This window comes from Lolium perenne, chromosome 4 (genome assembly GCF_019359855.2).
Source record: "Lolium perenne isolate Kyuss_39 chromosome 4, Kyuss_2.0, whole genome shotgun sequence".
NCBI lineage: Eukaryota > Viridiplantae > Streptophyta > Magnoliopsida > Poales > Poaceae > Lolium > Lolium perenne.
In genome coordinates, this window is record NC_067247.2 from 249674696 (window position 1) to 249701128 (window position 26433).

At 48.7% G+C, this 26433-nt stretch overlaps 2 protein-coding genes across 2 annotated transcripts in view; both read left to right on the plus strand.

Moving 5' to 3' along the window:
• Positions 1 to 37: 37 nt before the first annotated feature.
• Positions 38 to 4613, plus strand: LOC127332316 (uncharacterized). The gene is made up of 3 exons (XM_071819129.1): positions 38 to 409; positions 2258 to 3784; positions 3872 to 4613. Exons 2-3 carry the CDS (start codon positions 2311 to 2313, stop codon positions 4588 to 4590), a joined length of 2193 nt encoding a protein of 730 aa, XP_071675230.1. The 5' UTR covers positions 38 to 409; positions 2258 to 2310; the 3' UTR covers positions 4591 to 4613.
• A 1058-nt stretch (positions 4614 to 5671) lies between these two features.
• The window catches only part of LOC139830627 (wall-associated receptor kinase-like 22), a 59461-nt gene continuing 38699 nt past the window's right edge, over positions 5672 to 26433 (plus strand). Inside the window, exon 1 of the mRNA XM_071819132.1 lies at positions 5672 to 5685. The gene's annotated coding sequence lies outside the window, so the exon portion shown is untranslated. The remainder of the gene's footprint in view (positions 5686 to 26433) is intronic.

Sequence of the window (26433 nt, forward strand, 5' to 3'; positions counted from 1 at the left end):
CCTCTCCGAACAAGAAAGAGCCAACGTCGGGAACGAGTCATCGCATCACCATGTGTCGGCGTTGGCAAATAGCACTGTACATCAGTGCATGCGTAGCAGAGGAATGCACTTCTAGACAAGGTGCGTGAAAAAACAAGCTTCTTGTACGGCTGTATCTGATCTGAGTACTGCCACCCATCGCTGTATCTCATCTGAATACTGCCACCCCATCCCTATTTGCCCTCTCCGCCGCTGCTTGACCTTGAGTCAGTTGGCGGCCGGCCTACATAAATTCAGGCGATACTAGCTATGCTGCTGATATACACACTATCATTTCTTTTCTTTATAGAAAATTCAAAACACACTATCTATTCTGCTAGCTTTCTGCCAGGTCCTTCCCATGGCGATGTGCGCAACAAGTATGAAAGAGGTATGTAGGGCTCAACTCAATCCTGGCCATCTTTACAGCTTGTTAATATTTCGATAGATTGGCATTTTGGCTCCCTAATTCTTCCAGTTCCATGTTTAAGCCGATTTATACACGTTGTACTCTTGTGTTATTAATATTTTATATGCAAACCAAAAGGATTCAAATGGGATATTAAAAATATTGTGATTATTCCCTCAAAAAAATTGTGATTATCATAAAACCCATTAATCCCATTTGCTCATCTACTAGAGGAGATGTTTTATGATCAAATGATCTCCAATAGAGTAGAAGCAACACAGTTGGGATATGTTTAGGCTATAAATCGATGCATATCCATTTTTGGATAAAAATAATATATTAATGTCAACACAATACCTTGTTGAGAAATGAAGGATGCACACAATGACACTAATTGACCCCTTAAATTCCAGGGAAATCGAAAGTCCACATGTGGCGCTTAATAGAGAATGGGCTAGCAGTGGGAACTGAACTCAGTCATAGGAAGATAAAAGACGGCGTTGTCTGTCTCGCGTGCGGCAGAACTGAGAGTTTAGTTCATCGCTTCTGGACGTGTCCTCATTCAGCGCAAGCTTGGTCTCTCTTATCTGATTTAACAGGGATCTCTTGGTCTGCACCTCCTAAGAAACTAGTGTGTCATGCAGAATTGAAGGGCTGGCTCCTCGACTGGATTGGCAAGGGCTCGGCTGATCAGATTGAGTGGATGTTCACCATGATCTACAACTTGTGGCAGGCAAGAAATGATGCTAGGGAGACTAAGCAAATGCAGGACCCAAAGACAATCGTCTTGAGAACAGCGACAGCATTGGAAGAGTGGCGTGGCCTTATGGTTAAGCCACTATCTGTGCCAAGTGCGGTCAAGGTGAACTGGCAGCCTCCGGCCATTGACTGGTATAAAATCAATGTTGATTGCGCATTCCGTCAGCAAGAAGGTATTGGAGGTGGGGGCGTGGTCATCCGCGATCATCATGGTAGCTTCACAGCGGGAGCTTGCTGTTTTTTCACCCACGTCGCTGATGCTGAGGGTGCGGAGCTGCTCGCTTGTCGAAAGGGGCTCTTGCTTGCTAAGGAACTCCGGGCAAACAGGGTGATCTTGGAGACAGACAACACAGGGGTACGGGCCAAGCTATTGAAGCTGGAGCTGGACAGGTCGGTTCATGGATCTTTAGTGGAGGAAATCAAGGTGCTACTTGGGAGTTTCTCGGAAACGGCTGTGTGTGCTGTTCGTCGAACGGCAAATGCTGTTGCTCATGCTTTAGCTAAGGATGGCTGCGATAATAAGTTGTGTAAAATCTGGTTAGGTGTACCACCGGCTTGTATTGTGAACACTCTTGTATCGGATGTTTCGGTGAACTAATAGATCGCAGCACTTTCTTCTCAAAAAAAAAAAAAAAAAAAAATTAAGGGTCCGCCTAATGCTCATTGGAATGAGAATTAACTTAATTCTCATTCTAATGTCGTCACCTTTATTTAAAAACACAAATTCAGTTATAACCATATTGCAGCTCGAAAATGTTCAGTTGCACCATGATGCTGTGCAACTGGAAAAAAAAGTCAATTTAAAGTGAACAAAATTCAGTTGCAACCAGTAAGCAATTAGGAAAAGAATCAGTTGAAATCAGTTGCAATCGGAAAATTTTCAATTGCAATCATACTAAAACTCACCAATGTTCACGTAATATCCAACAACTAAGGAGTTGATTGGGCTCTAATGTAATTCCCATTCAAATAAGAATTAGCAAAATGGTTAAAATATAACACTTTTAGAGGTTCATTTAATTGTTGCCTTGAATAATGACTTTCCTAACAAAACTATATTCTTTGACATAGGTCAATTTCCGCCCTCAATACAACAATAGCTGAATAGTTTCCATTCTTCCAAGATGGATCGTCCAGAAAATATGATAAGTCAACTAATACAAGAGGATCATAGATCAAAGTGGATCGCACATAGCAATCACAGTGTGAAATGTTTCACAGAAGATGAGATAATAAGAATAACCAACAACTTTGAAACTATGCTCGGTAAAGGTTCCTTTGGAGAAGTTCACAAAGGAGTTCTTGAGGACCAAAGTATTGTTGCAGTGAAGAGGTTTATCCACAATGTAAAAGAAGACTTTGCCAAAGAGTTGACCATCCATAGTGAAATCAATCACAAGAACGTAGTCAGACTGGTCGGCTACTGCGCAGATGAAAATGCCCTAATGATGGTAACCGAGTATGTTACTAAAGGGAACTTAAGCGACGCCCTTCACCGGGAGAACACTCCCATCCCCTTGGATACTAGACTCAGAATTGCCATCGAGTGTGCAGAGGCATTGTGCTATATGCATTCACAAATGTATACTCGAGTTATTCATGGTGATATCAAGCCTGCTAATATACTCTTAGATGACAGGCTAAATGCGAAATTATCGGACTTTGGAATATCAAGGCTGGTCAACACAGAAAATACTCTATACACTCTAAATGTGACAGGAAGTATAGGTTACATGGACCCATTGTTTGCTCTGGATGGTCGGCTCACACCAAAGAGTGATGTTTATAGTTTCGGGGTTGTACTTGTGGAATTGATTACTAGAAAAAAAGCGAAAACAGATGATGGAGATGTTGGCTTGGTTAAAAGTTTTACTCAATCTCTTGCAAAAGGCATTAGGAGGGTGAGGGAGATGTTTGATGCGGAAATTGCAATCCCTGGCGACCTGAAGACTGTTGAAGAGATTGCAAAGTTGGCAGGTAAATGTCTGAGATTGGAGTTCGACAAACGTCCTGACATGTTAGAAGTTGCAGAACGTCTTCGCAAGCTTAGAAATGCTGCACATGAAAGGACAGCTCGGTTTTCCTGGGGAAGAAGATACAAGCCAGCCCAAGCCCAGACGAAATCATCACAAGAAAGCAACATTCGCAGCCAAATCGTGAGAAGTGCAGCTCCAGCTAAAGTGGCACCATCACAAGAAAGCAATAGTCGCAGCCAGAGCGTAAGAACTGCAGCTCAAGTTGAAGTGGCACCATCACAAGAGAGGAGTGGCACAATTCACTATGTGGGGAATTTTCGCTTGAGCTCGACAGCAACAGATAATTTGTTAGAGCTGGTTGATTTGCTTCAGGCGCCGGCTGGTGGTTATACAGGTGGGAGTACGTACATGTTGAAGCTACGTGAGAATGGAGTCAAGTTGGCTGTGAAAAGGGTTAAGGGAGTGGACTTGTCGAAGGCCGAGTTTGAGCAGCGTGCCACGATGATTGGCGCCATCCAGAGCGAACACATCGTGCCACTGCAGGCGTATTACTATGACAAGAATGAGATTCTGTTAATGTATGATAACTTCCCCAGGGATAGCCTAGAACAAGCTCTCTACGGTACTGTACAGTCCTAGTGTATGTTTGCCTTTACATTTTTTTCTAATTCTTTTTGATGCATCAATAGTTGTTGATGTGTTGATGCAGGAGGGAGATGCACATGTCCGCTGGACTGGAAACAGCGTGTAGCCATTTCACTTGCTGCTGCGCGCGGTGTGGCGTACATCCACTCAGTTGGGCCATCGAGCTGCCACGGCAATATCAATTCGTCGAACGTCATACTCAAAGGTAAATATGGTGCACGCTTGTTGGAGCATGGCCTGACAACCTTTGGCTTGTTCCCTGGTGTCTCCGGCTACAGCGCGCCTGAGATCACCGACGCTAATAATTGGGTCTCTCAGGAAGCTGACGTCTACAGCTTTGGCGTGTTACTGCTAGAGCTTATCACCCGCAAGTCTCCTATAGTAAGGACAGAACATGCGGACAATGTATATTTGCCACAGTGGGTGCGCTCCGTTGCACGCCGGAAGTGGAGGGCGAAGGTGATTGACATGCAGCTCCTAGCACGGCAGCACGCGGAAGGGGATGATGAATTTATGGTGCGACTCCTGTTGCTTGGCATAAATTGCTGCAGCGAAGACGCCGAGTTAAGGCCTACAATGCATGATGTAGTGCAGCAGATCGAGGAGATGACAACTTGGGGCCTACAATGTCTCATGCCGGTTATTCTGGAGTCTACTTCCCTGAAAAAGAATTTTCATTGTAATTTTGCAATCTATCGGCTGCCGTACGCATTTGCTTATACACTCTGCATCGTTGGATTGATAATTCTATCAACTCAGCTGCAAATAAATGTAAAGAATTAGAGCCCTCCATACGTTTTCAGGATGCAGAGGAAGCTGTCCAGAAAGCTTCAGTAGCTCATAACAGAGCCGCCAATTGTTTCTCTTGAAATGGAGCACCAAACCTTAGCCTCTGCATGGATCGATACATATATCACTTATGAATCACTTAGGGTCGATACATATATCAACCATCAAAAAGAAGCAAAAGAAAACATGCATCGACTCTACACTAACTTGTTAATCTATGATCAAAACCCTAGCTGAACTGGCTGTATATATCCCGTGCAATCTTCTCGGGCCGTTTGCGTCGCTCCGTTAGAGATGCCTTGAGTAAGACAAAGTTGCTCATATTTGTTTGTTCTGAACTTATTGATACACAGAAAGCTGAAGCAGCTCAGAAGCGAGCCGCAGGTACAGCTTCAGGAGCAGTGGAAATTAATGGCCAAGAGCTGTTCCAGCACGAATCCTAGGTGTTTGACAACAAGATTTACTAATGTGGCCACGTCTGCAGATATGCAGAGTATGAATGTATGGCGTCTCACTTTCAAAGCCGCCGTGACAGTTTGCACAAGCCGCTTGGGGCCTTTGTAATGTGTACAATGTTTTGCTACTGATAAATAGAGACGGAGACAGTACTCTACGATCTTGTTTCGTAATTGTTACGAATGGTACACCTCGGTTCGTGGAGGCAATCTTCAGATTTCACAGAATGCTGAACATGAGGTACGTACCTCTACTCCTCAATTCCATCCGCACCTTGTTCCTACTTCCTACCCGGGTCACCGACTCACCGCCTCCGTCCAGCCTCCCCGCCGTTGCTCCAAATCGCCCTGGCACATGGCCGCGGTTTTCCTGCTGCATATGAGGAGTTACAACAGCGCTGCATTAGGTCGGATCGATGCAGCAACGGCGGCTTCGAGCAACGACCCTACCCACCACCGGATGGCTGATGCGCCGAGTGACCAAACAGGAAAAGAGGGTGACAGTCCGCGTGGCTCCCGGCTGTACCGACTGGGGTTCGAGGGCCTGGATTTGACGGTGGACATCGCGGTGGGATTTTGGGGAATGGCGTGCGGGAGGACGAGCTTAGCTAGCTGCACGGGATCTCCAAGCCAGGTAATTTTCTGTCTATTGCAGGCTAATTACATATCAAACATGTATTCTGTCAATGGGCTGAACACCCGAAAATGAACATAAGTTGGAGATAGATTGACTGTCATTTGGCTAAAATTGACAGTCTCAAGAAAAAAAAAATGTTATAACGAAAGGCCACCATCTAAAGTTAGAGAACTAAATCCTGGTCAGTGGTATGATATGGTTTCAATTCTCATTTGAAATAGGTATATGCCTGGAACTATGCACTTAAGAAAGATACCAAATATTATAGCGTTCAAGACTTTGACACCCTCTCTAACAAAACAAAATCCCACCATTAATTTCTATATTGTTTAAGTGTAAGAACATTTTGAAGATTTTTATAGAAGTAGTCAATGTTAGATAAGGTCTATTACGCACTTGCTAGGATGTCACGCATTTACTACTAAAACAGTAGTAGTATTTAAAAGAAAGAAAAACAGTATCAACACTGTCGACCAGTGTATATGCCCTATATATAAGTGACAACTTCAGCGTAAAAAAAAGGTCCTGTATAAAACAAGAGATGGAATATTTTTCATTGTCCTAAAGTCAAAATCTACCCGTGCATATTGCGGTATCTAAGTTGGTTAGGTTGTCATTTTTCATTTGCAATGAGACCAGAATCCAATGGCAGGGAGAACTTTTGACGGTGAGGCGCTCATATGCTATCTCTTCTTTCTTCTCGATCTATTCCACGGTTATCTTCGCGACCAGTAACAATAGAAGGCTCTATTGACTCTGTCACGACTTCCATTCGGTATGTTTGGTCCCCCCCCCCCCCCCCCCTAGCTGATTCCAACTTGTTTTCTTCATGCTCAAAACGTTGTTTCATTTCCTCTGCAAGGAAGCAATCATGTAGAATCATCAAAATCGTATCATGAAGCTGTTATTTAATACCCACAGCAGAGCTGAACAATAAATTATGATTATCTATCCTACGTTCTGCTTCCTCTCGCGATGCAGCCCATAGTCCCGTACCAGATAAGTGGTTTCAAGTTAACTGGATAACGTGTTTGGAGTTTTTTCCGGTACCAAATTCTTTCGGGAAAGCAGGTTATTTTTTAAAAAAAAAGTCAAAAAATTGCACAAAACCGCCACAAATCAGGTTAGGGCTTTAAAAAGCCACCGCTATTCAAAATTTTCTCAGAAAACCACCACCCATTACTTTAAAAAGCCACCGCTTTAATCGCACGATTTGGGCCGTTTGCTGTTATTTGCTGACGTGGTCCTCCTCCTTGTCCCGCGAGCTCGTCCTGTCCTCCTCCTCCCGCAAGCCTGCCTCACTTGGCTCTATAAATCTTTGGTGGCTGTCGATTTCACCTGCGCCTGGGCTCGCGGCTTGGTCGACGGTACGGAGGAAGCAGCGATGGGCCCTGTCGCCGCAACGTGCAGCCTCCGCTGCATCCTCTTCGGCACAGCAGCGGCTGCCACAGGGACGTCTACGAAGCCGGAGGCGACAGGGCCTCAAGGAACGAACGACAACAACAATTGGGTTACGTGACACCTTTCGGCGGAGGGACACTGGTTGAGTACATCGCTGGCGACGGAGGGCGTGGAGACGAGCAATAGGGGCGGGGCGTTCAGATCGGTGGCAGCAGCGGCGCGTGTGCGGCAAAGAGAAGGAGGTGAAATGTCTGCGCACTAGCCCTATTGAAGCGATGCAACGAACTTAATCCCTTGGCCCAAAATCCGCGTATACGCAGCTTTTCGCGACGCGAATGGAGTCTTCTGCAAAAATATTTGAGCTCGCGTATTTTTTCTGCGTCTGTTTGAGACAGTTTTTTTGACCCGGTACACCAGCTACTATTTTCCGATTTTTGGCCGGATGTAGACGTAGCTGTCGTAGCTCCTCCACGGAAACACATTATAGTGCTTCCACAGCACCTCCAGCCTTTGAGCCCTTAGGGCATCTCCAACCGCGCGACCCAAACCGCGCCCGCGCGTCCGTTTGGGTCGAGCCGGACAAAAACGCGGCCCAACGCGGGGACGCACCGCAAAAGCGGACGGCCGCGGAGTCCGGAACGACGCAAACCCGGCCCAAATCTGAGCCGGGTTTGCGTGGCCGCGGATGGCACGCGGCGTGCTCGCGTGTCCGCCTCGTCCGTGTGGCTGGCCCACCTGTCGGTGCCCCAGTCCTATTAAATGTGGACTGGGGAAGGGGACTATTCCTATCCAGTCCCCACTCTCTCCACTCCGGCCGCACGCGCGAGCTCAAAGCTTCCGCGCCGCCATGGCCCCGAAGCGCGAGTTCCAGCCGTCCGCCAACGACCACGAGGCGCGGCGGCCGGCCGATCGCGCCGCCGGCGTTCGCAATGGGGCCGCCGGCGGCGCCGAACGCGACCGGATCTACGTCATCGTAGCGGTGGCGCAGATGTTCTAGGACGCCGGCGTCCCAATGCCGTGGGGGGGCGTGCACCTCCCCCACAGTTGGCATCTGAGCCCAGATCGGGTTCCGGTGCCGCCCATCCCGGCGTCCGGTCGCGCCCGCGTCGCGGAGATCCAAAGGCGCCGCGCGCGGCTGCGGCGGACCTCCGGCGAGGACCCCGCTTACGGCGACGCAGAGTCCCAGCGGGACTTGTGGTTCGAGTGGAGCACGATGCGCGCCGGCACACGTGCTTCACCTCCGCGACGGCGCGGCCTCGCGCGCAGCCACGCACACACAAGGCGGGCTGGCCGCCGCCCCGGCGGCCTCTACATTGGCGAGCAGCCCCGGGCCCCGCACCAGCCCCGAGGCCCGGGCGGAGGAGGACGACCGGAGGCTGCGGCGGCGCTCACGGCGTCCCGCGAGCGAGAGCGATCTCGACGAGCTGGCCAAATGGCCGCACCTCGCCGAGATCTTTGCGCGCCTCCCGCGGCAGAGGAGGCGGCCGGGGAAGGCCCGGGGAGAGGACGCCCGAGGCGGAGGCGTGGGCCTTCCTCGAGCTGGCGCGCCGTCAGGAGGAGGCAACGCGTCAGGCGGCGCTCCGGGAGGAGGAGGAGGGCCGCGCGCCTGGCGGAGGAGGAGCGCCTGGCCACGCTCCGGCTACAGGTGGAGCTGCAGGTCACAGCGGAGGAGCAGCTCCGCGGTGAGTCCGCGCGGAGGGCACGGCTGCGTAGGCCGGCTAGCCCGCCGAACCCGGACTCCGCCTGGGAAAGGGCGCAGTGGTCGCCCTGGCCGGAGTCCGCGGTGCCCTCCGGCGTTTCGAGCCGGAACAGCGCGTCGCCGCCGGGGGGCATCGTCGTCATCGACGCCGACGACGACGAGTACTACTGGGGGTAGTACTGCCGGCGGCCACCGCGTGCTCGCAAACCCTGGCTAGGGTTTTATTTAGTTTAAAGCCATATAGGGCTTTCTTTTGTGTAAAATTTTCCCAAAATAGGGCTAAGTTTAATGACCAACTAGTTTAAATTTATGTTTTGTTGTTTTACTTTTTTATTTTCATTTTTGTTTTATTTTATTACAAATGCGCTGCGTCCGCGCGTTGGGCGCAGCGCGCGACCAAAAAAGATGCCACGTGGTTCGTCTTCCTTGCGGCGGCGAAGAAGGAAGGGGACGCGGAGACGGTGGAGGCGGCCGCGGACGGCTAGCACGAGACCGCGGACGGCTGGTACGAGGCCGCGGAGGAGGGGGCGGCCGCCTCCGAGGAGGAGCCCGTGAACGAGGAGGACCTCGCGCTGGCGAACATCAACGCCGCCATCGAGGAGCATCTCGCCGACCTCACGCACGTGACGAAGGAGCACGAGGCTACCTGCCGGGCCGGCCGCCGCCGATTAGGCGACCACCTCGGCCAGAAGAACGAGTTGCTCGCTATGCGAGCAGCCCGCCACCTCATCCAGATGCCCTCGCCCGAGCGGCACGCCCGGGAGGCTGCTACGTCGGTGGAGCGCGACCGACAAGAGCGCATGCACCGGCGAAACGAGAACCACGAGGCCCAGGCCGCCGGCGAAACGTTCAGACGACACCACTAGAAGAATAACACCACAACTTAAATATCATAACATTGAATATTACTCAACCATACTTCACTACTAACATTTAGACTTCACCCATGTCCTCAAGAACTAAACAAACTACTCACGAGACATCATATGGAACATGATCAGAGGTGATATGATGATGAATAACAATCTGAACATAAACCTTGGTTCAACGGTTTCACTCAATAGCATCAATAACAAGTAGAAATCAACACCGGGAGAGTTTCCCCTATCAAACAATCAAGATCAAACCCAAATTGTTACAGCGGTGGCGATGTGCAGCGGTGGAGACGGCGGTGATGATGATGGAGATGATGATGATGGTGATGGAGATGATGTCCAACTCGATGGCGGTGACGATGGCGTCGATTTCCCCCTCCGGGAGGGAATTTCCCCGGCGGATCTCAGCCTGCCGGAGAGCTCTTTTCTCTCTGGTGTTCTCCGCCCCGCAGAGGCGGCTGTGACTCTTCGCGACTTATTCCCTGGAGCTTAGGTTTTCGAGACGAAGACGTTCGCGAAGAAAAGGAGGCGAGAGGGGGCTGTGGGCCCCTCCTCACAGGGCGGCGCGGCCAGGCCTTGGGCCACGCCGGCCTATGAGGTGGGCCCACCTCGGGTCCCCTCGGCTCCCCCTTCTGGCTCCCTTCGTCTTCTGGAAAAATAGGATTTTTCATATAATTTCCGTCAACTGTTGATCTTCCGAAATATTGCATTCTGACGGTGCTTTTTCCAGCAGAATCCTGACTCCGGTGCGCGATCCTCCAATAATCATGAATCATGCAAAATAGATGAAATAACATAAGTATCATCTCCAAATATGAAATATATCAATGAATAACATCAAATTATGATATAAAATAGTGATGCAAATTGGACGTATCAGAAATCCACGGCCCCGACGGCGAGCCGGCGAAGAGTCGCCGGCGAGGACGCCGGCCCCGTACGTATTAGGATAGAGTAGTAGACTTAAAAAAATGTAATGGGTTCTTTTTAATGAAAAATATTAGTTATGTCTATGACACGCAGGCTAGGGGCGGACAAGGGGCGGACGCGCGCGGCCAGCCATCGGCGTCCGCGGCCACGCAAACTCGTCCCAGATTTGGGCCGGATTTGGGTCGTCCCGGACGCCGCGGCCATCCGTTTTTGGGATGGGTTCGCGCGCTTGGCCGCGGTTTTGTCCGTTTCGACCCATCCGGACGCGCGGGCGCGGAATGGATCCCCGCGTTGGAGATGCCCTTAGAGCATTTCCAGCCATCTCCCTGGGAGGCCCCCAGCCTCTTTTTTTATTTTGATAGACGAAAACGATCCAATCGTGTCCTCGGATCCTCGTTTTCGTCCGGATTTTAGCTTTCATCTATCCGGGGAGCTCAGGTCATCCCGGCACGCCGGGGAGCCCTCGAAGAGTCCAGACAAAATGAAAGCGCTAGAAACATCGAGAAAACTTCCCGTGCGGCTGGTTGCCCCGACTTGTCGCCGAGAAAGGCCGATCATCGTCCTTATCGCATCGTCTTCCGCGCACTATAAAAGCCTGCCGCCGGTCAGACTTCGCCGAACGCGTAGCTTCCACGCGACGAGTTAATGTTGGCGCCTCGGTTTCACGTGCGTCACACTCTATTTATCGCGGAACTACTGCGTCTGGCCGCATTCACCACCCCGTCTCCTATTCACCACCTCTCTCCCCAATCTCATCGAGCAATGGCAAACTTCGGCGACGGCGCGGCGAACAATAGCTTCGGCCGTCGCTCTCTCCACCAATGGGAGGGGAGGTTGCTGCACGCAGCGGGCTACCCCACGCCGCCGGACTTCCGCGCGCCCGGAGGCTGGCGCCTGAGTGCGGGGGGCGTCCCGATCCCGCCGCCGCCAATTGGACGCGCCGCCCTCGAGGTGGAGATCGACGCGGTGCTCGTCACTCTCAACGACGAGAAGCACGCAGAGGAGAGGTTCTTCCCCGACAACTACGAGGCCTGGACGCAATTCTTCCGGCAGAGGTACGAGCGCGAACTCGCCGCCTACGACGGCCCTCCCTCTCCTCCCGCGCGAAACAGCGCCGCCGGCCGCCACCACTGGTGGAGCAGGCCTGGCTGCACCCTCGAGAATGGGCTCGCGCACATCGAGGGTGGCAACTCCCCCGTAATAGGGATGCCGCCGCCGGTGGCGCCTACCATGTCACGCTGGCACAGTAGCTCGTGGACGCCGCGACGGATGGCGCCGTCGTCCTCATCGTCTGGATCGAGGTCGGCGTCGAGGTTCGGCGGGTCGGCTCCTCCACCAACGACGCCAACCATCGTCAAGAAGGAGCCGTCCTCTCCACCGTCGACCAAAGGGCGTAGCAGCGGCGCCCTCGTCATCCGCGAGGGAGGGCGCCGATCGTCGTCTCCTTCGCGCGGCTGCAAGAGGAAGACGTTCAAGAAGGATGCCGCAGCAGCCGCCGCCGCATCCCAGCTCGCTGAAGAGGAGGCCAAGCGGGCCGAGGATGCCGCGGTGGCCGAGGCGATCGTAAGGTCGCTGTCCGACCTCATCCCCGCCGAGCCCTCCCAATGGACGCTACACTCGCATGGTCTAGGCGTGACTAGGAGAGGAAGGAGGCAGAGCAGCAGAGGCGGCTGCTCGACCTGGCGGCCGCACGGTGATGCGCCGCCCGAGCCACACCGGCCGCAACGACCGCACCGACCGCACCTGTCGCCCCCGTGCCGCTCATCAAGCTCGAGGAGAGCAGCGACGACGAGCTCTATCGGCCGACGCCGCCACACGACGACCCTAGCCAGGGTTCAAGCCGTTGGTAAGAGGCGCCGCCGCCCGAGGATGCCAGAAACTCCAGCGACGACGACGACGATGGCGGCGCCTACACGGCGTTATACCTCCATTTCGACATCTAGATCGCTGTGTTCTAGCTTTTTAGTTTATGTTTCCCTGTGGCTGAATTCAAATATATTACGAATTTGTCCTACATATGTACGAACTCGCCCATATATGCTAAATATCTCTAATTTCTCCTATGTTTGGACGTATTTCGTATGCTTTCCATTTTTTATGCTAGCGAGCATACCCCGCTTGTCACGAGCTGGCATCGAACCAGCGCTTTCCCGCATTCTAGGTCTAGGACTTCTAGTTCCCTTTAGAAGCTGTTTTCCTCTTCTTCAATCTCTAATCCCGAAGGGGAGGCCTGACGCCTCTACCCGCCCTTGGTGTTCGTAGATCGGTTTTGCCAGTTAGGGTTTGTGTGGTGGGTTTCGATGATCTCGGGTAGCTCTTCACTTGGATGAGGAGTGGGGAAAAAAGATTGCGGGAGAGATCGGTGAAGAAGTGGAACTAAAGGATACTATAACCAAAGCTGAAAATGGGGGGATGAGGCTGATGTTGAGCCGGGTGATGAAGCAACTTCACCGCAGCAAGAAGCCGGAATCTCGATCAGAAACCACCAGGCCATGTCTCCCGATAAAAGATAATCCCCACAATGGATGTCAGGCCTTGGCTTTAGAAAATATGATTGGATCCGCACTAGAGGATAAGAATACAGATAGGCTGACTAAGAAGATCTGCAAATTGTCTTACCTGAAAAGATGAGTTATTCAAAGGAATACCTGAAGAATAGAATAAACACAGTATGCTTTTGTCTGAATTCGCCTACATTTGTCAAAAAGTTTCATTCATCCTGGACTCGCCGCTGGGAAAATACGCCTCCCCAGGTCGAACTTTACATCCATCCGGCGCTAAATAGCGCCGGATTTCGACCTGGGGAGCCCCAACGGCTGGAGATGCTCTTAGGCTGAAATCCGGACGTAACTACCGTCGGATTGGATGAAAATAGGGCGTGAGGGGCACCAGTTTCACAGTCACACCTCAGCATTCGTCAAAGAGCATCGATAATTTCGAATTCCCGCTACACGAAAGCATCGCCCAATAGTTCGGCGATCGGATCTGCCACATACCGGCGATCTAAAACAAACTAGAGGATAACACGGACATCGGCAGTCCCTTCATGCGCCTTGTCTATCGTGGAGTCGGGCGGAGATGCATCCTTGGCCGCCGGAGTCGCAGCGGCGGGAATGGACGTTGGAGGAGAGGACGAAGCACTCGACGGAGGGGGTCGGAGGATGTCATGGCGATGGCCATCGTACCAAGCCCTCGTCTCCTCGTCCATCTTGCAGTCGTTTCCGCGATCAGGAACGCCAGGTCGGTGTTCCTCTTCTTCGCCGTGGAGGTTGCCTTCAGCAAGGCGATCCAGACGCCCTGGTTGGTGAGCATCTCCTTCCACCTGGCGTCGTACTTGTCGTCCCTCCCGGCGGCGTGCGCCCTCGTGTCGGCCCAACACTTGTCGAAGGACGCCTGCAATCTTTCGGCGGGATGTCCCGCCTTCTTCAAATCTTTGAGCTTATTCTCGCCGAGCTCTGGGCGGCCCGCCGATGCGGCAAGGGCTGGAGCGTCGGGGTTGTACTGCTTGTCCTTGTTCTTCGCGAGGCTCCGGCGTACGTCCGCCCACTTCTCGCAATTCTCGATGCGGGAGAAGATGTTGAGGTACTTGAACGTCAGGCCGGTGTCGTCGCGGTACATGTCGAAAAAACAACGCATCTGCAAGACAGGCCGGTGAAATAAGATTAAACCTCAGGGATCCATGATCGAGGGATGGCACGGCGAGTCAGCTCACTTTTTGCTCGAGGTCGGCACCATGCCGTCTGGATGATCCCCCAATGGGTGCCCATGGCCTTGCGTGAAGAAACGCGGGCTCGACGCGGCGGCCATGGAGCCCGACGTGATCATCTCGTACATCACACCGTCGTTTGGCGGCGTCATCCTGCCCAACAATGCGCCCACGCCATTCCCGGGGTTGGAGAAGGAGAGCGGCCCTCGGCGTAGGGTAGGCGAGATGCCCTCGTATGCGCCCAGGTGGTCGATGTCGTAGTTCAGCGGCGAAGGCGTAAAAACCTCGACAGAGGTGTAGATTGGGTGTAGTTGTCGTGGAACATGGCAGGTGGCGCTGGCGAGAAGGTCGAAGGCGAGCCGATTGTACCTTGGATTGGCCATGGACAGGGGAATACGCCGATGCATGGCTATCCCATGCTCATGGCCATGGAGACCTGCCTCGCTTGTTCATTCGGCGCCGCCGCCGCCCTCTTCGCCGAGAGCTTTATCTCCCTCTCCACCCTGCCGCGAGTTTCGGTTTGGAGCCGCTCCACATCCGCTGTCCACCTTGCGTTTGACCAAACCGACGGCCTCTCTTTTGGCGCGCCGTCATCGCGATCTTCTTCGGTGGCATGGTGGTGGAAGGGAAGAGGAGGAACTGCAATTGTGGGGAATGGCGGTAGCTATTCCAAAATTTGGCGGTGAGAATGGGGATATGCGACGCATTTTGGAGGGAAAACGAAAAAATGGAGAGAACTAGCCTTTCTGTGGCCAGCACTGCGGGCCCACTCGACGGTTCGCGCGTATTTGTTTCATCCAGACTTTCCAAACGTGCCTCGGGAGACCGGGGATGGATGGGTTTCCGTCGTTTGGAGCGCGCTCTGAATTGTAGCGTTGAAACACAGTCCAATTCCGAGCCCCCGCTAGCTCCCATGCAAACAGCCCACCCACAATTCCGAGCTCACCCCCTCAGAATCCCGTGGAAACGCGACGCACCCTGCGCGTGCATGTTCGCTCAAGAAACGGAGTTAGCCGCCGAGCCCTCCTCCCTCCGCGACGCGAGCGGTGACCTCCTTCCCGACGCAAGCGAAGCTAGCGAGGCAGCGACCACCCCGGCGGCGCGGCACGTCGCTGACGCCTCCCTCCCCATCTCCCTTCCTTGGCCATCTCTCTCTCCCGTTTCCTCACGGAAACGGCTGACTCCGGCCCGCCCAGACGCCTGGCCGCCGCATGGACGGGATTCCCCTTGCCTTGAGGAGAACCGGTGGATCTAGCCAGATCCGGTCGACTTCAGCCACCGCCGGACAATTCCGGCCACCGGCGGTTCCTCCCGCCCTCCACCACCTGCCACTGGCGGTTCCCAAGCTCGATTGGGTCGGTCCTAGGTCCTGACTCACTCGATTTGCTCTTCTCTGTCCCCAACGTTGAACTAAAAAAATACATCAAATTCATTTCCATGGTTTCTACCAACCAAACAAGAATTAGAATTTGTTACCACCATTTGATTTCAGTAGCAAATTCTGAGCACATCCAAACAACCTAAATTGAATTGGAAGCCACTTCCTTTTCACCGTGGATTTAGAATTTCCTGTCAAATTCAATTTTAGATCTAATTCTGTGCACCCAAACACAGTGTGTCTTTTCCGAAGAAAACGAGGAACCGGAACCGGCTGGGCCCGAGTATCACCCTCCGGATGTAAAAAAGGGTGTCGGGAGCCTTATCGGGGGCTTGAAAAAGCGGTGTAGTTCAATCCGCATATCCCCTGTCACACCCCGTTGCCGCCGGTGATCGGGGCGTGAGGTCGATACAACGGTTGCTTGTGGTAGCAACCAGACCTAAAGGAGAGGAGGATTTAGACCAGAGGAAGAAGAAGATAGACGAGGAGTTCCATTTCTCTGTTTCTGTTCGATGCCTTCCCCGTGTAGCTCCTCCTGTGTATATATTCTGCACCCGTCCTCCTCCAAGCAAGGCTGACCCATGGCCCAAGGTGACACGGCCCAAGGCGACACGACCCAATGCCTCCATAAGTGCGGTCATCACATTACCGCCCCCAAAAAACATTGCTTGCTCTCAAGCAATAGCTCGGTCAGGTCGCAACACAGTCTGAAGGCAACCCCTGTATATATATCTTCTTAGCAACTCTGAAATCTGGTAGCAAGTACTTGATCCTGCTCCAAAGGGCATTCTAACTCCTTTAATAATAATGTAACCAACAGCATTATGGATTACGATAATGCCCGGATTCCATGTGAAGGAGATATGCCCAAGAGGCAATAATAAAAGTGGTTATTATATATCTTTATGTTTATGATAAATGTTTATATGTCATGCTATAATTGTATTAACCGAAACATTAGTACATGTGTGATATGTAAACAACAAAGAGTCCCTAGTATGCCTCTTAACTAACTTGTTGATTAATAGATGATTAGTTTCATAATCATGAACATTGGATGTTATTATAACACGGTTATATCATTGTATGAATGATGTAATGGACACACCCAATTAAGCGTAGCATAAGATCATGTCATTAAGTTATTTGCTATAAGCTTTCGATACATAGTTACCTAGTCCTTATGACCATGAGATCATGTAAATCACTTATACCGGAAAGGTACTTTGATTACACCAAACGCCACTGCGTAAATGGGTGGTTATAAAGGTGGGATTAAGTATCCGGAAAGTATGAGTTGAGGCATATGGATCAATGATATGTCTCCGACGTATCGATAATTTCTTGTGTTCCATGCCACATTATTGATGATATCTACATGTTTTATGCACACTTTATGTCATATTCGTGCATTTTCTGGAACTAACCTATTAACAAGATGCCGAAGTGCCAGTTGTTGTTTTCTGCTGTTTTTGGTTTCAGAAATCCTAGTAACGAAATATTCTCGGAATTGGACGAAATCAACGCCCAGGGTCCTATTTTGCCACGAAGCTTCCAGAAGACCGAAGAGGAGACGAAGTGGGGCCACGAGGCGGCCAAACCCTAGGGCGGCGCGGCCCCTGCCCTGGCCGCGCGGCCCTATGGTGTGGGCCCCTCGTGTGGCCCCCTGATCTGCCCTTCCGCCTACTTAAAGCCTCCGTCGCGAAACCCCCAGTACCGAGAGCCACGATACGGAAAACCTTCCAGAGACGCCGCCGCCGCCAATCCCATCTCGGGGGATTCAGGAGATCGCCTCCGGCACCCTGCCAGAGAGGGGAATCATCTCCCGGAGGACTCTACGCCGCCATGGTCGCCTCCGGAGTGATGAGTGAGTAGTCTACCCCTGGACTATGGGTCCATAGCAGTAGCTAGATGGTTGTCTTCTCCCCATTGTGCTTCATTGTTGGATCTTGTGAGCTGCCTAACATGATCAAGATCATCTATCTGTAATTCTATATGTTGCGTTTGTTGGGATCCGATGAATAGAGAATACTTGTTATGTTGATTATCAAAGTTATGTCTATGTGTTGTTTATGATCTTGCATGCTCTCCGTTACTAGTAGATGCTCTGGCCAAGTAGATGCTTGTAACTCCAAGAGGGAGTATTTATGCTCGATAGTGGGTTCATGTCTCCGTGAATCTGGGGAAGTGAAAGAAATCTCTAAGATTATGGATGTGCTGTTGCCACTAGGGATAAAATATTAGTACTATGTTCAAGGACGTAGTTACTGATTACATTACGCGCAATACTTAATGCAATTGTCTGTTGTTAGCAACTTAATACTGGAGGGGGTTCGGATGATAACCTGAAGGTGGACTTTTTAGGCATAGATGCATGCTGGATAGCGGTCTATGTACTTTGTCGTAATGCCCAATTAAATCTCACAATACTCATCATAATATGTATGTGCATGGTCATGCCCTCTTTATTTGTCAATTGCCCAACTGTAATTTGTTCACCCAACATGCTGTTTATCTTATGGGAGAGACACCTCTAGTGAACTGTGGACCCCGGTCCAATTCTCTATACTGAAATACAATCTACTGCAATAATGTTCTACTGTTTTCTGCAAACAATCATCATCCACACTATACATCTAATCCTTTGTTACAGCAAGCCGGTGAGATTGACAATCTCGCTGTTTCGTTGGGGCAAAGTACTTTGGTTGTGTTGTGCAGGTTCCACGTTGGCGCCGGAATCTCTGGTGTTGCGCCGCACTACATCCCGCCGCCATCAACCTTCAACGTGCTTCTTGGCTCCTACTGGTTCGATAAACCTTGGTTTCATACGAGGAAAACTTGCCGCTGTACGCATCACAACTTCCTCTTGGGGTTCCCAACGGACGCGTCTTTGTACGCGTATCAAGCTCTTTTTCTGGCGCCGTTGCCGGGGAGATCAAGACACGCTGCAAGGGGAGTCTCCACATCCCAATCTCTTTACTTTGTTTTTGTCTTGCTTAGTTTTATTTACTACTTTGTTTGCTGCACTAAATCAAAATACAAAAAAAATTAGTTGCTAGTTTTACTTTATTTGCTATCTTGTTTACTATATCAAAAACACAAAAAAAATTAGTTACTCGCATTTACTTTACTTGATTCATCATGTTTCCTTTTAAATTTACCATAAAAGACATACCGGTAGGACGTGGGTCTATAGTTGGGAGAAATAATATAGAAGAATTTTTCAATCATGTTAGTACCATTGAAGATTTTGAAGATAGACACTTGGTAGACCTTGCTCCTACTTATGAAATTGCTGCTGCACATTTAGTTCGCCTGTTGGAAACTAAATTTGTTAATCTCAATCCTATAATCCAACACATGTTCCTTACACTTGGTGATATGGAAGAGGGGGAAAAGAAAGATTTTGTTTTAGAAACCCTTCTTAGAGAATTTGGTGGTCTAGCAAGAGAAGCTAGAAAGGTCTTTGCTAAATTTAATATGCTTGGTTCTCATACTAATTTTGTTAGTCTCCTTGAAAAGATGGACATGGATAGAATAAGATACACTAATAATATTGATGATGGAGGGGAGATCAAAGCACCAATACCATGTAAACTCCTAGCTATGAATGATGCACTAGAAAATAACTATGCTTGGCTTGTTCCCGAAAATTTGTTTGATGAGAGTAGCAAGCCCAAGACTAATGAAAAGGGAGACACTAAAACTTATGTATCCAATATACTATGCTTGGTTGAGAAAAATCCACACCCCGCTGTAAAAGTACCACCCTCCGATAATACTTGATACACACTTTCTGCGCCTAGCTGAAAGGCGTTAAAGAAAAGCGCTTATGGGAGACAACCCATGGTTTTACTACAGTACTTTGTTTTTTATTTTGTGTCTTGGAAGTTGTTTACTACTGTAGCAACCTCTCCTTATCTTAGTTTAGTGTTTTGTTGTGCCAAGTAAAGTCGTTGATAGTAAAGTTCATACTAGATTTGGATTACTGCGCAGAAACAGATTTCTTTGCTGTCACGAATCTGGGCTGTTTTCTCTGTAGGTAACTCAGAAAATTATGCCAATTTACGTGAGTGATCCTCAGATATGTACGCAACTTTCATTCAATTTGAGCATTTTCATTTGAGCAAGTCTGGTGCCTCAATAAAATTCGTCAATACGAACTGTTCTGTTTTGACAGATTCTGCCTTTTATTTCGCATTGCCTCTTTTGCTATGTTGGATGAATTTCTTTGATCCATTAATGTCCAGTAGCTTTATGCAATATCCAGAAGTGTTAAGAATGATTGTGTCACCTCTGAACATGTTAATTTTTATTGTCCACTAATCCTCTAATGAGTTGTTCTAAGTTTGGTGTGGAGGAAGTTTTCAAGGATCAAGAGAGGAGTATGATGCAACATGATCAAGGAGAGTGAAAGCTCTAAGCTTGGGGATGCCCCGGTGGTTCATCCCTGCATATTCTAAGAAGACTCAAGCGTCTAAGCTTGGGGATGCCCAAGGCATCCCCTTCTTCATCGACAACATTATCAGGTTCCTCCCCTGAAACTATATTTTTATTCCATCACATCTTATGTGCTTTGCTTGGAGCGTCGGTTTGTTTTTGTTTTTGTTTTGTTTGAATAAAATGGATCCTAGCATTCATTGTATGGGAGAGAGACACGCTCCGCTGTAGCATATGGACAAGTATGTCCTTAGTTTCTACTCATAGTATTCATGGCGAAGTTTCTTCTTCGTTAAATTGTTATATGGTTGGAATTGGAAAATGATACATGTAGTAAATTGCTATAATGTCTTGGATAATGTGATACTTGGCAATTGTTGTGCTCATGTTTAAGCTCTTGCATCATATACTTTGCACCAATTAATGAAGAAATACATAGAGCATGCTAAAATTTGGTTTGCATATTTGGTCTCTCTAAGGTCTAGATAATTTCTAGTATTGAGTTTAAACAACAAGGAAGACGGTGTAGAGTCTTATAATGTTTACAATATGTCTTTTATGTGAGTTTTGCTGCACCGGTTCATCCTTGTGTTTGTTTCAAATAACCTTGCTAGCCTAAACCTTGTATCGAGAGGGATTACCTCTCATGCATCCAAAATCCTTGAGCCAACCACTATGCCATTTGTGTCCACCATACCTACCTACTACATGGTATTTCTCCGCCATTCCAAAGTAAATTGCTTGAGTGCTACCTTTAAAATTCCATCATTCACCTTTGCAATATATAGCTCATGGGACAAATAGCTTAAAAACTATTGTGGTATTGAATATGTACTTATGCACTTTATCTCTTATTAAGTTGCTTGTTGTGCGATAACCATGTTCACTGGGGACGCCATCAACTACTCTTTGTTGAATTTCATGTGAGTTGCTATGCATGTTCGTCTTGTCTGAAGTAAGAGAGATCTACCACCTTATGGTTAAGCATGCATATTGTTAGAGAAGAACATTGGGCCGCTAACTAAAGCCATGATCCATGGTGGAAGTTTCAGTTTTGGACATATATCCTCAATCTCATATGAGAAAATTATTAATTGTTGTTACATGCTTATGCATAAAAGAGGAGTCCATTATCTGTTGTCTATGTTGTCCCGGTATGGATGTCTAAGTTGAGAATAATCAATAGCGAGAAATCCAATGCGAGCTTTCTCCTTAGACCTTTGTACAGGCGGCATAGAGGTACCCCTTTGTGACACTTGGTCAAAACATGTGCATTGCGATGATCCGGTAGTCCAAGCTAATTAGGACAAGGTGCGGGCACTATTAGTATACTATGCATGAGGCTTGCAACTTGTAAGATATAATTTACATGATACATATGCTTTATTACTACCGTTGACAAAATTGTTTCATGTTTTCAAAATCAAAACTCTAGCACAAATATAGCAATCGATGCTTTTCCTCTTTGGAGGACCATTCTTTTACTTTCATTGTTGAGTCAGTTCACCTATTTCTCTCCACCTCAAGAAGCAAACACTTGTGTGAACTGTGCATTGATTCCTACATACTTGCATATTGCACTTATTATATTACTCTATGATGACAATATCCATGAGATATACATGTTACAAGTTGAAAGCAACCGCTGAAACTTAATCTTCCTTTGTGTTGCTTCAATGCTTTTACTATGAATTATTGCTTTATGAGTTAACTCTTATGCAAGACTTATTGATGCTTGTCTTGAAGTACTATTCATGAAAAGTCTTTGCTATATGATTCACTTGTTTACTCATGTCATATACATTGTTTTGATCGCTGCATTCACTACATATGCTTTACAAATAGTATGATCAAGGTTATGATGGCATGTCACTCCAGAAATTATCTTTGTTATCGTTTTACCTGCTCGGGACGAGCAGAACTAAGCTTGGGGATGCTGATACGTCTCCGACGTATCGATAATTTCTTGTGTTCCATGCCACATTATTGATGATATCTACATGTTTTATGCACACTTTATGTCATATTCGTGCATTTTCTGGAACTAACCTATTAACAAGATGCCGAAGTGCTAGTTGCTGTTTTCTGCAGTTTTTGGTTTCAGAAATCCTAGTAACGAAATATTCTCGGAATTGGACGAAATCAACGCCCAGGGTCCTATTTTGCCATGAAGCTTCCAGAAGACCGAAGAGGAGACGAAGTGGGGCCACGAGGCGGCCAAACCCTAGGGCGGTGCGGCCCCTGCCCTGGCCGCGCGGCCCTATGGTGTGGGCCCCTCGTGTGGCCCCCTGACCTGCCCTTCCGCCTACTTAAAGCCTCCGTCGCGAAACCCCCAGTACCGAAAGCCACGATACGGAAAACCTTCCAGAGATGCCGCCGCCGCCAATCCCATCTCGGGGGATTCAGGAGATCGCCTCCGGCACCCTGCCGGAGAGGGGAATCATCTCCCGGAGGACTCTACGCCGCCATGGTCGCCTCCGGAGTGATGAGTGAGTAGTCTACCCCTGGACTATGGGTCCATAGCAGTAGCTAGATGGTTGTCTTCTCCCCATTGTGCTTCATTGTTGGATCTTGTGAGCTGCCTAACATGATCAAGATCATCTATCTGTAATTCTATATGTTGCGTTTGTTGGGATCCGATGAATAGAGAATACTTGTTATGTTGATTATCAAAGTTATGTCTATGTGTTGTTTATGATCTTGCATGCTCTCCGTTACTAGTAGATGCTCTGGCCAAGTAGATACTTGTAACTCCAAGAGGGAGTATTTATGCTCGATAGTGGGTTCATGTCTCCGTGAATCTGGGGAAGTGACAGAAATCTCTAAGATTATGGATGTGCTGTTGCCACTAGGGATAAAACATTAGTGCTATGTTCAAGGACGTAGTTACTGATTACATTACGCGCAATACTTAATGCAATTGTCTGTTGTTAGCAACTTAATACTGGAGGGGGTTCGGATGATAACCTGAAGGTGGACTTTTTAGGCATAGATGCATGCTGGATAGCGGTCTATGTACTTTGTCGTAATGCCCAATTAAATCTCACAATACTCATCATAATATGTATGTGCATGGTCATGCCCTCTTTATTTGTCAATTGCCCAACTGTAATTTGTTCACCCAACATGCTGTTTATCTTATGGGAGAGACACCTCTAGTGAACTGTGGACCCCGGTCCAATTCTCTATACTGAAATACAATCTCTTGCAATCTTGTTCTACTGTTTTCTGCAAACAATCATCATCCACACTATACATCTAATCCTTTGTTACAGCAAGCCGGTGAGATTGACAACCTCGCTGTTTCGTTGGGGCAAAGTACTTTGGTTGTGTTGTGCAGGTTCCACGTTGGCGCCGGAATCTCTGGTGTTGCGCCGCACTACATCCCGCCGCCATCAACCTTCAACGTGCTTCTTGGCTCCTACTGGTTCGATAAACCTTGGTTTCATACTGAGGGAAAACTTGCCGCTGTACGCATCACACCTTCCTCTTGGGGTTCCCAACGGACGCGTGCTGTACGCGTATCAATCAACATCGGGATTTGTCCATCCCGATGACGGATAGATATAATCTGGGCCCTCTCGGTGGAATGTCGTCTAAATGTCTTGCAAGCATATGAATAAGTTCATAAGAAACCACATACCACGGTACGAGTAAAGAGTACTTGTCAGGAGACGAGGTTGAACAAGGTATAGAGTGATACCGATGATCAAACCTCGGACAAGTAAAATATCACGTGACAAAGGGAATTGGTATCGTATGTAAATGGTTCATTCGATCACTAAAGTCATCGTTGAATATGTGGGAGCCATTATGGATCTCCAGATCCCGCTATTGGTTATTGGTCGGAGTGAATACTCAACCATGTCCGCATAGTTCGCGAACCGTAGGGTGACACACTTAAAGTTGGATGTTGAAATGGTAGAACTTGAATATGGAATGGAGTTCGAATATTTGTTCGGAGTCCCGGATGAGATCCCGGACATCACGAGGAGTTCCGGAATGGTCCGGAGAATAAGATTCATATATAGGAAGTCATTTTATGAGATTTAAAATGATCCGGAAGGTTCTATGGAAGGTTCTAGAAGGTTCTAGAAAAGTCCGGAAGAAACCACTATGGAAGGCGGAATCCGGGAGGGACTCCACCTCCATGGCCGGCCAACCCTAGAGGGGGAGAAGTCCCAAGTGGACTCCCCCTATGGGGGCCGGCCACCCCCCCACATGGAAGGGGGGAATCCCACCCCAAGTGGGATTCCCACCTTGGGTAGGTTTCCCTATCACATGGAAGGTTTTGAGTTCGGGTCTTATTCGGAGACTTGTAGTCCAACACTTGGGGCTTCCACCTATATAATGAGGGGCCAAGGGGAGGGGGCCGGCCACCCAAGAACCACCAAGGTGGCCGCACCCCTAGTGGCCGGCGCCCCCCTCTCCCAAACCCTAGCGGCCCTCCCTCCTCCACCACATCCCGCACGCTTAGCGAAGCTCCGCCGGATTTCTCCACCACCACCGACACCACGCCATCGTGCTGTCGGATTCAAGAGGAGCTACTACTTCCGCTGCCCGTTGGAACGGGAGGTGGACGTCGTCTTCATCAACAACCGAACGTGTGACCGAGTACGGAGGTGCTGCCCGTTCGTGGCGCCGTGATCAAGATCTTCTACGCGCTTTTGCAAGCGGCAAGTGAACGTCTACCGCAGCAACAAGAGCCTCATCTTGTAGGCTTTGGAATCACTTCAAGGGTGAGACTCGATAATCCCCTCGTTACTACCGTCTTCTAGATTGCATCTTGGCTTGGATTGCGTGTTCGCGGTAGGAATTTTTTTGTTTTCTATGCAACGTTATCCTACAGTGGTATCAGAGCCGTGTCTATGCATAGATGGTTGCACGAGTAGAACACAATGGTTTTGTGGGCGTTGATGCTCTTGTTATCTTTAGTTTGAGTACTTTGCATCTTTGCGGCATAGTGGGATGAAGCGGCTCGGACTAACTTTACATGACCGCGTTCATGAGACTTGTTCCTCGTTCGACATGCAACTTGTATTGCATAAGAGGCTTTGCGGGTGTCTGTCTCTCCTACTATAGTGAAGATTCAATTTACTCTACTATTGACAACATTAGTATCAACGTTGTGGTTCATGTTCGTAGGTAGATTAGATCTCTATCGAAAACCCTAAACCACGTAAAATATGCAAACCAAATTAGAGACGTCTAACTTGTTTTTGCAGGGTTTGGTGATGTGATATGGCCATAATGTGATGATGAATATGTATGAGATGATCATTATTGTATTGTGGCAACCGGCAGGAGCCTTATGGTTGTCTTTAAATTTCATGTTGAGTAGTATTTCAAAGTAGTTGTAATAGTTGCTACATGGAAGACGGCGCCATTGACCTTGACGCTACGCCGACGATGATGGAGATCATGCCCGAGGATGATGGAAATCATGTCCGTGCTTTGGAGATGAAGATCAAAGGCGCAAAGACAAAAGGGCCATATCATATCACATATGAACTGCATGTGATGTTAATCCTTGTATGCATCTTATTTTGCTTAGATCGCGACGGTAGCATTATAAGATGATCCCTCACTAAAATCTCAAGATAATAAAGTGTTCATCCTTAGTAGCACCGTTGCCAAGACTTATCGTTTCGAAGCATCTCGTGATGATCGGGTGTGATAGAATCAACAAGTGCATACAACGGGTGCAAGACAGTTTGCACATGCGGATACTAAGGTGGCCTTAACGAGCCTAGCATGTACATACATGGTCTCGGAACACGTGATACCGAAAGGTAGAGCATGAATCATATGGTTGATATGATGAACACTTTGAGTGTTCGCCATTGAAATCACACCTTGTCTCGTGATGATCGGACTTAGGTGCGGTGGATTTGGTTCGTGTGATCACTAAGACAATGCGAGGGATATTGTTTTGAGTGGGAGTTCACCTAGATTTTTAATTATGTTGAATTAAAATTTGAACTCAATTTATCATAAACTTAGTCTAAACTTTTGCAAATATATGTTGTAGAGATGGCGTCCCCAATCAATTTTAATCAGTTCCTAGAGAAAGAAAAACTTAAGAGCAACGGTAGCAACTTCACCGACTGGTTCCGTCATGTGAGGATCTTCCTCTCTGGCGGAAATCTGCAATATGTGCTTGATGCACCGCTAGGTGACCCTCCTGCAGAAACTGAAACCGATGAAGTAAAAGCTGTTTACGAGACTCGGAAAACTCGGTACTCTCAAGTTCAGTGTGTCATCCTGTGCAGTCTGGAATCCGATCTTCAAAAATGTTTTGAGCACCACGATCCTC